This window comes from Nelumbo lutea, chromosome 6, assembly GCF_056320005.1.
Source record: "Nelumbo lutea isolate HS-2025 chromosome 6, American lotus-T2T, whole genome shotgun sequence".
Lineage (NCBI taxonomy): Eukaryota > Viridiplantae > Streptophyta > Magnoliopsida > Proteales > Nelumbonaceae > Nelumbo > Nelumbo lutea.
The window spans coordinates 18,030,534-18,045,593 of record NC_142689.1 but is presented as its reverse complement, the minus strand read 5'-3'; the positions used below and the strand labels follow the sequence as shown (position 1 = coordinate 18,045,593).

Genomic DNA, 15,060 nt, shown 5'->3' with positions numbered 1-15,060 from the left:
TGCATTCTTATTATCTTTATTGAGCTGGCCACCCTACTACGGACATCCTTGTAATTGTATCTAAATTACAATTAGATATAATCAAAGTGCTTAGGGGACTGAAGAAAGGAACAAACAATCGATTAACTCTCTTCCTTCTTCCTCTTTCTTCCATTCTCTTCTTTCTTCTTCTTCCTCCCCCCCTTTTTTTTTTTGATAAATGTTCTTCCTCCCTTTTTATTGCAGGTGTGATTTACAACTTAGTATCAGAGCAGGTTCCCACCTTCTTCAGTTTCTTCCTTTAGGCCCATACACAGTGTGTGTGTGGAGAACTGGTTGGCTGATTGATTGATAAATTGTACAACCTAGTTGGGGGAGCTTTTTGGAGAACAATACAGCCTTAGTTTGAGGCCCAAGACAGGTTCTTGGAGATTTTCCTAAAAAGCCTAGCTAACTAGAGTAATTGAACTAAGGGGTCTAGAGATAGTTTGAAGATGGAACTTGGGGATACACTTAGGCTATGAAAGGGTTCTGAAGTTCTTGGTAGGGGCAGATACACTTTCTCTCTTTCTCCCGGATAGCCAGGTTCTGTGAAACCCTAGTTTGGGGTCATCCAATAGTAGTTTTGACTTCAGATCAGTGGTTCTTGACTAGTATCCCCCTATTTTTATTTTCGTTTGTTTCCATTTAGCCAATGGAACAAACTGAAGGTGAGACGAAACAACTTGGGTTTGGCTAGGGAGGGTCTGTGGAGACCTTGTTAGGAGTAGTAACCATAATGAAGTTAGATGGAACCAATTATCTACCATGGTCTCAGTCAATAAAGCTCCATGTTTGTACTTTGTAGTAGAGGGAAATGGGGGTACATCACTAGGAGTAAGAAGAAACCAAAGGAGGATAACCCTGCCTATGAGAGGTGGATGCAAGAAAACTACAAAGTTGTAGGATGGTTAGTGAATCCATGCAACCTCATATCAACAAGCACTACTCATGGATGGATACTGCAAAGGAGGTGTGGGACAGGATTACAAAGACCTATTCTCAAAAGTTAAATGTTGCTAGGGCCTACAAACTAAAGAATGATATGAATAATCTAAGATGGGGAGAAGCCCTCAGTCATATACTTATCAATGCTGAAATCTCCTTGGCAGGAGATTGATCTGATGGAGACCAGTTTGGAGTGGCAGACAAACCGGTCACTTGCGGCGGAACAAAGGGAATCTTTACCACAAAAGACCCAAAACTGATGGTCGTAGCTGAATGCCTTTCGTGCTTTTTCCTTTCCTTCTCTAGTCTTCCACTTTTCTTCACCCCTTGATCAGACTCGGCAACGTTCACACTCTTCTTTCCAAAACTCCCTAACTTCGTAATCACCAAAACCCAATCATCTGTCTTGCCTCTTTGACTCCTAGGAATAACTCCTTTTTTTTTGCTTCTTTGTTTAAACTTGGCTACTCTTCCTTTAATTGCCCTTAGAAAACTGGGCCCAAGATCATTTTTACCGCTTTTCAATATCTTTTTAAATAGATTGATCATTTTTACCGCTCTTCAATCTCGGTCTTGGAAAGTGATCCCCACTCCCAAGGCCAATTGCTTCATTCAAAGAACACGACCAAACATTTCATATGATGTCAGTGTGATTAGTCAATTTATGCATGCCATATGACTGTTGTAGAGAAGGTTTTGTGTTACTTAAAGGGAACTCCAGGAAAAAAACATTCTCTTCTCCAAGCATAGGTACATGACGTTAGAGGCTTATACAAATGTTAATGAGCTGGTAGTATAGATGACAAAACATCTCGAACTAGTTATAGTGCCATGGTAGCAGGGAATATTATCTCTTGGAGAAGAAGCAATGTGTGGTAGCTAGATCTAAAGCAGAGGTGGAATATAGGGCTATGGCCCATGGGGTTTCAAAGTTGTTATAATTCAGGTCACTTATAGAGGAGATGAGCATTGCTTATGATAAGCCCCTAGTGTTATATTGTGATAATCAGGTTGCTATTAACATTGCTCACAAGCAACAGCATGACTGAACAAAGCGTATTGAGGTAGACAGACATTTCACATGAGAGAAAGTGGCATCAGGACAAGTTTGTCTTCCTTTCATTGCCTCAAAGGAAGAGCTGGTGGATGTTCTAACTAAAGGTGTTTCAATGGAAAAGCTGCAACACTATGTAAGCAAGCTGGGCATGATAGGCATCTAAGCTCAACTTGAGGGGGAGTGTAGAGATACTAGGTCAAAACCGGATGGGTGTTAGATCTTTTCTTTTATTTTAGTGGTATTTGTGTTTTATTAGTGGGCCTTAATTATGAGCCTTGTTTTGCATTTTTATTATCTTTATTGAGCTATCCATCCTACCAAGGAAATCCTTGTAATTGTATCTAAATTACAATTAGATCTAATAAAAGTGCTTTAGGAGACTGACGAGAGGATCGATTAGCTCTCTTCTTTCTTCCATTCTCTTCTTTCTTCTTCTAAACTCCTTCTTGCTCTTCATTTCTTTTAGTTTATTTTCAGATTTTTTGCAAGCATGATGTCAATTGAAACATTTTGTTATGGAGTGGAGAATGAAAACACTTCATAACATAGCAGAGAACTTCATGAATTGGAATCAACTTTAGCCTAAAGAGATAGACAACCAAAAAGAATGTGCCGTAGCCAAAAGGGTCAATAAAATGAAATATCCAGGCTTCATTTAGAAATATATATATATATATATATATATTATATGGTAAAATAGGGCAAACCAATTGGTATAGTTGGCCTTAATACAGAATTCAGTTACAGAGTTACCATGTAATCTTTGCAATCTACTGTTCAGAGGAACTGAGGAAGGCACCTTCAACTCAACAGAACATACCCAATTTCAACCTCATTCAGTATCTCAGTTTTTTGCCCATGAAGACAAAAATTCCTGAATTTGATTCCCCAATATAAAAGACCCAAAATTTCCCCTTTATATACACATCAGATATTAGAGTACAGTGCAACAAAGTTGCATATAATAAATCACAAATGAGTATTCAATCTAAGAAGCAGTGGAGAAACATATTCAACCAAATCCCAACCTAGCATCTTCATTCTCTGAACAATTTGCCCAGCTTTTGACATGTTAACAAATGATGTGGCCAATCCCAATGATCAGCCAGATAACCACTTGTGAACTTTTGTGGTTCACATTGACCCTATCTCAAAATTTTTGGAAGTCTTCATCAAGTGATATGAACCACTTAAGGCCGAACACCCCTTTTGAGCAGCCAACCACAATGTCACTTGGTAGTTTCCTGGGTCATTAGAGTTCTTCCTCAAATTATTCAATAAGCAACCTGATATACTAAATTCAAGTTACACCAAAAAGGCTAGATAAAAATGTTATGCAACAATCACAAGCTATAAACAGAAATCTCTTTGAAGTGGTAATATAAATTTCCAATTAGCATTTCAACCTGTTAAATGGAAGCAGAGAACAAGTAGAAAATATTGGTATTGGATCAACTACTTGTCACTAAGGCATACAAATTGCTCAAGGATGAACATCTTTCACCTGATAGTAAATATAGTTTTAAAATCTTACAAGACATAAGGCATCCATTACCTGTTCAAGGGTCTCTCTTCTCCCATGCAGCAAAGCAGCACTAATTAAAATAAACCAAATCAAATATATGAGATGAATTTAAAAGAAAACACACACACACACACACACAGAATAACATCATTCAGTGTGGAACACAGTGAACATACGGGATTATGCAAGATGCAAAGGAGCTAGTTTGGGAGAGTTGCCACTGTCGATATCTTCTAATTTGAACATTGATTATATCGCCATCTGCAATAGACTCCGCAGCACGTGCAAGTAAGTTCATTCTTTTGATCCCATTATCATCCTTACCAGCAAAGCTAGGTACATAATTGATGTAATTTTCCTGAAACATAGTAAAAATAGGAAACCCCAAATAGTTTAAGTGGCTAGCTATTTTTATATTATTTTTCTATCAAGACAGTACTCAAGTTTTAAAGTTTTCCTTCTTTCTTCTTAGAGTCATACAATGCACAAATTCATTATTGAAGGCTTCATCCCATTTTTGGTGGTAAAACATGGAGCTATGCAAGTAAAAAACATATCTAGATATAAAACATGGTCTACAATAAGCACTGAACATGAAGTCTGTTCAAATACAGCAAAACAAGTGAAGTTATCTCATAATTTTGTCTGTGCATTATTAACGAACCTATTAGAATCACAAATCATGGAAGAAAAAAATGCTATACTCCAGGCAATTATGATCTCATCACCATCATCCAAGCTTTATCCCAAATATACAGGGTTGGCTACATGAATCCTGTTTTTCCATTCCGTTCTGTTTAAAGCCACATCCATTGTTCAAAAATTGGCACTTAAATAAATGTCATTCCCAATATTTAATCTCATTTCAGTGAGAAGCTTAGTCAAAAAAAAATCTAATTACACAAGAAAGTGACAAATACTTGTGGGTAAACAAGTCCTCTGTTAATGGAAGACATGGAAGAGTAGTCAGTCCTCAAACAAATTTTAATAAAAGCACGATAATGGAAAAGCAATGTTCATTCTGCCCATGAGAAAATGGGTTAGGACAATTATCTGAAATCATCAACATCATCACCAATATTATTATATTTTATCAGCAACTGAACGAAGATTTCATTAAATAAAATGTAGAGAGCATTACAATCAATATACATTGTGCAGATAACCAGCCCCAAGAACAGATTGGTCCTATTACCCCCAAAGCTTGGCTAGACCATCAGCCAAGACATTTGCAGATCTAGGAGTCTACACTATTGAGCAGTTCATTTCTGACACTAAAAGCTGAATCTCTCTGAGGACACATCTGAATCATCATACCCTGTCTTATCACCTTTCAACCAATCTATGGCCACCTTGGAGTCACATTCTATTAATATATTCCTGAAGTTGGCTTGTTTAGCCAGTCTTAATCCAGTTAGAATTGTTATCATCTCTTCTGTGATTGAGCCTCCCACTCCTAATGGGACTGAATGTATTCCAAGAATAGACCATTTTTCATTTCTCAACACTCCCCCAATATTAGAGGGACCCAGGTTGCTCTACTACACCCATACAAATTCAATTTCATCCGGTTATGTTGCAGACTATCCCAAATGCACCTCTGGTTCATCTTTGAGAATGAAGAGGTTGTAATTTGCTGCCAATTTCTAAGGATAACATCTGAAAAATAGTCTTTGAAGATTTCAAATAGCATTATGTTTATCATTGAATAGTCTATTATATCTCTCCAACCAAATGCACCATCTGGTGGTAACCCACCGTGCATCCCCATAGAATCTTCTTTCCTCTGTTTTATTTATTTATTTATTTATTATTATTATTTATTTTTTTTTTTTTGGGGGGGGGGGGGGGGGGGGGGGGGGGGGCGGGGGACAACCTCTTCTATTTGGTGGATCATAGGAGCTTGGACAAAAGATTTCTACTAGCACCCAAGGGGGACTCCATCTGCAGCCAAACAAAGTAAAGAAACAACTCCAAATACTAAAAGCAAATATGCAGGAGGGGTCGAATTCCTGTTCTCTAAACAGAAGACACAAACGTGAGGCAAGAGGCAGCACCGAGGCCCTTCTTCTCCACATCATATCCTAAGCGTTTATTTTTCCAATAAAAGACCTCCCAAGAAAAAGCTCTCATTTTGAGGGAATTAGACCCAATCAAATTGATATAACAGCACTATTCAGTGGGAAGAGAAACAAATGATTTAACAGCAGTCTAGAATGGGAATCCCATTCCCAAGGGGGGAGCCTAGAATAGCCACTCCCCATATGATGGAATCCCATTCCACCAAGAATGGGAACCGGAACTCCATTCTGTCCAAACAAACAGTTTGGACATTCCAATTCCGATTCCAGTCACCTATTATGGGGAACCAAATGGGCCTTTAATTAGTTTTGTTGTTTTACTCTGTAAATTAATTGTTGCACCTTCTCCATCAGCAATTTTTGGCATTGTATGTTAGTAAGCAAAAGCAACAAAACTGAAATAGTAAGTATACAAAATACAAGTTCCTAGGCCTGAAGAGAAACCTGAATAATAAGAGGGACTAGATCAGGGTCGCTCATGCTCAAGTCAATTCTCTCATCCATTCTCAACTTCCCCCCATTAAAACCAAATAGCCTGCAATCATGGGAAATACAAGAATAAAATTATAAGTAGTTCAGAAACATCACAAATAGACCTAACACTTTCCTACACTCAACCTTGTTATACACCAACCAGGATCAAAACAAATTAAGATGAAATACATAAAGCACCTATGCACATTTATCTTACTTCAACTGTTACTAACCACCTCTTGGACAAAGCAATGAGGACCATGACAGAATTAAAGAATGTATAAAGGTATACAAAATAAAGAAGAAAAGCACCATTCCTAGCTTCTTAAGAAAGGATGCTTCCAAGTTCATATTCATTTACCTTGTGAACAAAAAACTAAAGGAACTAAGCAATGAAGAAATAAATGAAAAAAATTTAGGAAAATATTAGGCAAATAATCCACCAAACCAGCAAAATCGTATGTAACCCCTCCACCTGACTATTGATTGTAACCATCAAGAAAATACACTAAATAGTTAAAACTGCTAAATGATAAAATCTATCCCTTCCCCCCTTTTCTGATCCATAGCAGATAGAAATATTATTAAATATAATGAAAGGATAATGAACAAAGAATGAAGTCGTGCCAAGCACAACGAAGTATAGGCTATCATCTGCTACCCATTCCATTCGTGTGATTGATTATGCCAATGGATCACCCTGGGGGACAGTCCCCAAAATAATCCATTATTATTTATCTCTTCCCTTACCCCAAGGCATTAACCATGGTATTACTTCTCTCTAAGATTGGAAGCACATGGAAGGTGCAAAGAACATATTTACCCTGCTATGACCATTCTCTAGGCCAATATTAAGAACTTATGGCTGTGAGGGGTTCTCCATCAAATGCCAATGCTGAAGTTCCTGGTAATGTTACCATTTAAAATGAAGAAATGAAGGCATTTTCCTCCTTCATTCATTTTACCCCATTTCTGATTTTTACAAGCCAAACTCAGGGTTTCCAGGAACACTTCATTTCACATTTCCAGAAGCAGTTCTAACAACTCAGCAACCTCAGGGTCTCCAGGTACACGTGTCTTTCAGATTTTTTCTACTCGTGACCTTTTTGCACCTATTATAGATACTGAGCAGCCCAAACAATTGCCTGTTATTCTTTAAGTGAGTGAGAGAATGGGGTTAGATGGAAGGGGGAGGAGGGAGGAGGGGATTTAAGGATTTGGAAATCGATTTGTGGTTTTTTAGAGGAACTTAAGTGAAAGGAAGGGTATACAGAAACTGTTAATGAAAATGAAGGTATAACTGAACAAGAAATAGCTGACGTGACTGGGAAGATGGGGTTGAATTTGAAGGAGGTGGAGAATGTCAAAGTCTACTCAAGGAAGGAGGAGGAATTAAAAAAAGGAAGAAAAAGATGTCGGAGGTGGAGAGGTTAAAATCAGATGTGGAGGACAACCTAGAATTTAGTGGTAGGGGGGAGAGAAGAAAGAGGTCAAAATTGGGAGTTTCAGATCTGGCTTGGGTTGGTTTTTTACTTAGTTTTCATGAAGATTGTTAGTTGGAATGTCAAAGGTTTGGGTAGCACAAGAAAAGGGTAATAAAGGACTTTAAAAAAAGGAGAGACTAGATATAGTGTGCTTGCAAGGAAACTAAACTTACAGATATGGACAGTAGGTGGATAAGAAGTGTGTGGAGCTCTAGAAGTATTAGCTGGACCACAGCACTGTTGTACCTCAGGGGCCGTCACTATGTGGAGAAATGAGCCTGTGGAATCCATAGAATTAATTGGCTGGTTCTGAATTTATCTGAAGTTTAAGAATGCAGATGATGGATTTACATGGGTATTGACTTAATAGTTAATACCTACAGGCCTTACAGTTATAGAGAAAGGAAGGATTTGTGGGAGGAGCTTTTTGACCACAAACCAAACTCCAAACCCTCTACATCCCACCCAAAATACAAACTTAAAACATGCAGATTCTCCAATCGAAAAAAAAAGACTGAAAACAACCAGCCAGACTCCCAAATAGCCAAACAAATTTGCAATTCTACTCTCTGAACTCTGCAAACAAACTCGTATCCAACACATCCTAAAAAAAAAAAAAAATACAAACCCCAATAACAAAAGCCCAACAACTGAGCACTAAACTCCAAAGTTCAAACTATTACCACACAAGATCTTTGCTTAATTGGTCAGCTATACCATTGTTTGAGCAATAGCTTCTTCACTTCTATTACAAAGATAATAAGCACCAGTTCACGTTACTGTCATTATTACCAATAGTTGCAAAGAAACTTAGAGAACAAAGAGAACCATTCTTAAGGATGCAATCATGGACTGATAATAAGAATGACAGATCTTTCACAATGACTACCTTTGCACTGTAGGTCAAAGGGGTAATAATCCAAGCACAAAAGGAGAGAAAAATCCCTAGAAGAAACAATCAAGATTCTCCGTATTCTTGAACCAATGGAATTTTTTTACATTTTTTTGCTATGCACATTTTGGTATTTTTAGTTCATTCATGTGATAGAAATTACGGTAAGTTTCAGTTTTCTAGAAATTTATTATTCTTAAGTAAAAAATCAAAATTATTATTTTTAGTAACTTTTGGTCTTACTATTCATAGCAATTCCCATAATTACTATGTATAGTAAAATTAAGCATGTCAATGATACACAGTTATATGAATTTGAGTTCAAAATATAATTCGATTAAACCACATTTGAATCTCATAAAATCAGATCTGTTTATAACTGGAACAGATATGGATCCATCCCAATTCAATCCAATAACATCCATGTCCCATAATATTAATATGTATATGCATATTTCTATATAAAATTAACATATTTTCATTGATAAAGCTGGTTTACATATCATATTTCCATTAAAGACTCATAAGTTAGGTTTTATGAAAGTTATTTTCAATCCATTCTATTAATAAAATATAATATTTTGGTAACTTTTTAGTTTGATTTATCAATGACATATAATATCCAAATCTGATCAAAATACAACAGATACCTGATTCTAGATGGAATATCAACAGGATTGGATTCAAATCTAGGGTAGATTTACTGAATTCTACCCATGTACACCACCAAGTAAAATCATGATTTACTATTTCTAGTTTCTGGTGTCTTTACAATAAATTAGTTTTAATAGAATGATTAGTTATGGGTTATTCGAGTGGTTTATAGTCCTTAAGTGTCCCTATAGGTTGCCTTAGTCTTAAAATAGACATTACCTGGTGTAATGCTAAAATCTCAAGCTGCAAGCATGAAAATGCAAGTTCGAGTCTGAGAGTGGCCACTTTATGTTAAAAATGCCAAAGCCCAATGGTTAGGACCGTATCCAGTCTACTCCTCCCAAGTCCCAGGATAGTTGGGATCAACATTGACCCCTAACAATAAAGCCAGCATTGAGTAATGGCTTTAATGTACATCATCTCATGTACATTAAAGCCATCCACATGCTAGAAAGTAGAAACACAAGAAACACAATCAATACAAGATTGAGAACATTATTGAATAAATAATCAAAAGAAAACGAAAGTTTTCCATTAATGAAAAACAGCAAGCAGTTATCAATATCCATATGCAACAATCTCCACACCTCCCCACCCTCAATAAAAAAAAAAGCAATAAATAGCAAAAAAATATTCAAAACAGGGAAGTCTTGCAGAGGATGAGAGGAAGTATAAAGCATAAAACAGCATACTTATCAACAGCAGTAAAGGGTGAAATGTCTTCATCCTTTGCACTGTTAAGAAGACGGTTTCTTATGTCATCATATTTGATAACAGACATTGAGAGGCTCATATACTGCAACTGATTTAGTGCCATTCGCATATCTCCATTAACTCTCTCTGCAAGTTCTTCAAGTGCAATCTGAAAGGAAAGCAACTTATATTCTCAATATTTATAGATAATGAGCAAATAAATCATTAAGTTCCCTAGAATGATTCTAGTGTAATGTAAACATCAAAATAGAAAATGTACAAATTCTCAGCATCCATCAAGATTCTTTGAAACAAAACAGAAAACAAAGACATAATTTAGAAATTTCAGTCAGGTACGTACCTCATTAACTTTAAGTCCTTCGTTGTTTGCAATTTGCAATAACCTCTTTGCCATCTATCATTTCAAAGCCAATGATTCAGTAGTCGTACAAGACTACAGATTTGAACAGTAAATAAAAGAAAATTAGAAGAGAAGAGAAGAGAAGAAAAGAAAAGAGAAGAAGAGAGATGGAGAAGAGGAACTCATGGAAGGGTTTTAGGAGAAGAGAGTGGTTGGTTGTGTTAAAACAGTCACCCCACCCTTTGAATTTATATACATAGTTTCCCAATTGTAAAAGAACTTTAATGCTTACATGGCAAGATAAGATAATTAAAAACTAATCCTAGATAAGATAGAATAGGATTAAAACTAATCCTGCTAGGAAAGATGATCCTAATCAATGATTTAATTAAATCTAAGTACAACTCAGGCTGTCACATGAGTACACTAATGTGGGGCCCACACTTTCCTACACTCCCCCTCAAGTTGGGAGTAGATGTTTGTCATTCCCAACTTGCATAGGTCTTCTTCTAACTTCTTTCTTGAAACAGCCTTGGTGAGAAGGTCTGCAAGTTGCATGTCGAAAGTGATGTAGGGGAGGCATACTTCTTGAGATGTAACCCTTTCTCTAATAAAATGCCGGTCAACTTCAATATGCTTAGTTCTATCATGTTGTACTGGATTATGGGCTATATTAATGGCAGCCTGGTTATCACAATACAACATTAGGGGTTTCTCATAAGCAATACCCAATTCCTCAAGTAATGATCTTAACCATATAATCTCAGCTACATCATTTGCCATGGACCTATATTCAGCTTCAGCACTGGAACGAGAGACAACGCTTTGTTTTTTACTCTTCTAGAAGACCATATTACCCCCTACAAAGGCACAATATCCAAAGGTAGATCTTTGATCATCAACACACCCAACCCAATCAACATCTGTGTATACTTTTATCTTCATGTGGTCATTTTTCTTGAACAAAATGCCTCTGCCTGGGGACCTCTTCAAATATGCTAATATCCTCTCAACTGCAAGGAAATGAGTAGTTCTGGGAGAGTGCACATACTAACTTACTACACTGACTACATAACCGATGTCAGGCCGTGTGAGGCAAAGATAGAGAAGTTTTCCAACTACCCGTTGGAACATAGCTTTATCTTCAAGAGGCTCTCCACCCTCTACACTAATCCTGTGGTTTTGTTCAATAGGTGTTTTAGCAGGCTTAACTCTCAACTTTCCTGTTTCTTCTAGCAGTTCAAGGACATACTTTCGTTGAGAGACAAAAATCTTATGCTTGGATCTAGCTACCTCAATGCCCAAGAAGTATCCACTCTCTTAATAAACAAGGTGTGGTCTAACTGGGCCTGCACATATCCGAACCTATCAAGGGCTCGTCTGAATCTGTCAAACCAAGCTCTGGGAACTGTTTTAGTCCATATAAAGCTTTGTTCAACCGGAAAACCTTTTTTTCTATCTCCATACCATAAAATCCATGAGGCAACTGCATGTAAACTTCACATCCATCTGATACAACGGCCAAGAGTAACTAACAACAAGAGATAATAGGACTCTGATAGTGGTCATTTTTGTTACTGGTGCAAAAGTTTCTAAGTAGTCAATACCATATGTCTAAGTAAATCCTTTTGCAACTAACCAGGCCTTATACCTTTCAACAAAACCATCAGCAGTATGTTTCACAATGAATACCCATCTACATCCAACCGGTTTCTTACCTTTAGGTTGATCAACTATCTTCCATGTATTGTTTCTGATGAGGGCATCAATTTCTGCTTTTATTGCATTTTTCCATTCTGGTACTTCCAATGCTTCCTATATTGTTCTGGGAATGGGAATATCAGCAATGGATGCAAGAAAAAACTTATAGGAGGGAGACAAATGATCATAGGACAAGAATTGAGAAATGTTGTGAGTTGTGGATGTGGTACAACGACGCTTGCCCTTACGAACTACTATGGGAAGATCAAGATCATCTAATGAAGGTGAAGGCTCCATGTTGGGATGTCTCTCATCTGTAGTATTTGTGGTACCTGGATTTGGATCTGCATTTAAGGAACTAGGGCTACTGTAGTACCGGGATCTAGATCTGCAGAGGAGACCATGACTGGCATGCACTACTGATGTCTGAAATCAACCTATCTCCATCGTTTGTGATAGACTCTCACATCCCTGCACCTTTGACAACCTTCCCCATTACACCCTTCTTCACTTAATAGGATTGGTAAAGGAACTTCTGATGAGCTGCTCCTAGCCTCACTATTCTTCCCCTGAGGAGAAACCCTTGGATAATAAGGTTTATCCTCAAAGAAGGTGACATTCATTGAAACAAATCCTTTTCCAAAAGTGGGTTCATAACAACAATATCCCTTTTGAGTTTGGGCATAACCGAGAAAAATACATTTGGAGGCCTTAGGATCAAGTTTGGAGTGATGGGGGCCAAGGATTTGAATGAAGCAAATGCACCCAAAGGTTTTGAGTGGAATGGTAAACAATTCTTTATCAAGGTATAAAAGGGTAAATGGAGGTTTCATATCAAGAACCCGTGAGGGAATCCGATTGATGAGATAAACTGTTGTAAGAACAGCATCCCCCCAAAAACGTATAGGCACACTTGAGGTAAACATAATGCCTCTAGCTACCTCTAATATGTGTCTATTCTTTCTTTCAGCAACCCCATTTTGTCGTGGTGTATGTGGGAGGCTAATGGGTTTGCAAAATAATCTTTTGCATTACCGAATCTAAAATTTTTAATTTTAACCCCAAATTGGGTTAAAATCATTTGATGAAAGATCTGGGTTAATGCAAGAACCTCATCTAAAAAACGCATAAGATAAACCCAAGAAAACCGAGTATAATCATCGACAAATAACAGGAAATATCTGTACCCTCCCATGGCTAAAGTATGATAGGGTCCCCAAACATCAGTATGCACAATTTCAAAAGGAATATTGCTTCTGCTATTACTTAATGAATAAGTTGTCCTACAATGTTTTGCAAACTCACAACTTTCACACTTCAAACTAGACATCTAAATATATTCAAATAAACTAAGAAACAAACTCTTCAAGGCCTGAAAGGATAAATGACCCAGCCTATTATGCCAAAGCATCACCTGATCAACAGACTAAGAAACAAAGGATTTCTTAGTTTCACTATCTTCCTGATGAGCACTTCCTCCAAGTAGGTAGATTCCATTTGTCTCACGGCCAGTCCCAATCACCTTCCTCGTCTCCAAATCCTGAAAAACACATCGATCCGGAAAAAAAGTTACTGAACAATTCTGTTTTTTTGTAATGCTACTAACTGAGAGCAAGTTAGTATTAAGCTTAGGAACATGCAAGACAGAGGATAAAGAAATGGCATCAAACAACTGGATGTCTCTTTTGCCAGAAATAGGAACAAGGGATCCATCAGTAATGGACATTCGTCTTTACCAGAAGATAAATGATAGGTAGAGAAAAGTGATGGCAAGCCAGTCATATGATCAGATGCTCCTGAATCTATTATCCAAGAATGTTCTGTATTACCTGGAGCTGAAGCATGATAAGTTGAGGCCCGATTACCTGATTGAGCAAAGGATGAGGTTGAAGGAGCTGATGGTGGCTGAGGAAGATGAGATTGAGTTACTAACTTCACTTTCCAATTGTGTCAGAGCAACTCGGACAGCAGCTAGGGTGTTTAGAAGAGTGCCTCTTGAGGTTGTTGAGGCTGCACTATCAATGTTAACAGCCATATTAGCATTCCCCTTTTTGTTTCTAAGTTTTGCTGGAACCAGATGTGGATATAACTTCCAACAAGTGTCTTTAGTGTGTTTAGGTTTCTTGCAATGTTCACACACTAGGTCTTTCTTAGTCTCTTTCTTCATATCCTTTTCCTTATCTCCCCTAGACTTGGGTTTAACTGCTGCCAGGGCAGATTCGAAAGGTTGTTGCTACAACATAACCTTTCTCCTAGTCTCCTCATTGTGCACTAGGGAATAGGCTTGAAACAGAATCACACCCCCTCTTGTTAACAGCTATTGTCTTATAATATTATACTCAGAATTTAGACCAACTAGGAACTCAAATACTCTGTTAGTTTCAACTTGTCTTCTGTGTCTGTGCATCTCTTTGACTTTCCCATTCTATAGTCTCAAGATGGTCAATTTCATGCCACAGAGATTTTAGGGTTGAAAAATAAATCGAGACCTATTTCTCTCCTTGTCTGAGATTTCTAACTTCCAATTTCAGCTCATAAGCCCTAGCAACATTAAGGGGCTGAGAGTAGGTATCTTTCACAACATCCCATATTTCTTTAGTTGTTTTTGCCCATAAGTAATTTCGGTTGATGTGTGGCTGCATGGAGTTGCACAGCCATGTCATCACCTACTAATTTTCCCGAATCCACCTAGCATAAGTGGGATCCTCCTTAGTTGGTTCCTTCACATCCCCCAACAAGTAGTTCAGCTTTCCTCTCCCCCCAATGGTCATCATGGCTGATTGGGACCACTCTAAGTAGTTTGAACCATCAAACTTTACAGTTGTAATCTGGAAGGTGTTTTTAAACATGCTAATTGAACCAGTCCCAAAAACACCCTCCCCTTGGCTTTTAAACTCCATTAATAATCAGTAAAAAGACTTCCTAATTATTGTACCAGTCGGCCTACTGGGTTTGCAGCAGGTAATAGCAGTAATAAAAAATAAATAAATCTGTTACAGTCGGCCTATTGAGACTAATAGGCAAGAAATAACAGTTCTGTTGTAACAACCCTGCTGAAACAACTCTTCCAGAGAGCAAAGAAGTCGAGGGAGACAAGTCCTGAAGCAATAACAACCCTGAAACTCGAGGGTTTTCTCTTAAACCCTAACAAGAACTACAGAAATCTTCTGGA

At 37.6% G+C, this 15,060-nt stretch overlaps 1 protein-coding gene across 7 annotated transcripts in view; it reads right to left on the bottom strand.

Annotated features, from left to right (window-relative positions):
• The window catches only part of RFC1 (replication factor C1), a 56,638-nt gene that overhangs the window by 23,200 nt on the left and 18,378 nt on the right, over nt 1-15,060 (bottom strand). For all 7 annotated transcript variants that reach the window (XR_016100551.1, XM_088948939.1, XM_088948943.1 and 4 more), the window contains exons 13-17: nt 10,188-10,241; nt 9,826-9,995; nt 6,074-6,164; nt 3,725-3,906; nt 3,579-3,618 (exon numbers count right to left, since the gene is read on the bottom strand). Coding sequence is in view for 6 of the 7 variants with exons in the window: in XM_088948939.1 (XP_088805065.1) it covers nt 3,579-3,618; nt 3,725-3,906; nt 6,074-6,164; nt 9,826-9,995; nt 10,188-10,241 (537 nt within the window). In the remaining variant the exon portion in view is untranslated. The remainder of the gene's footprint in view (nt 1-3,578; nt 3,619-3,724; nt 3,907-6,073; nt 6,165-9,825; nt 9,996-10,187; nt 10,242-15,060) is intronic.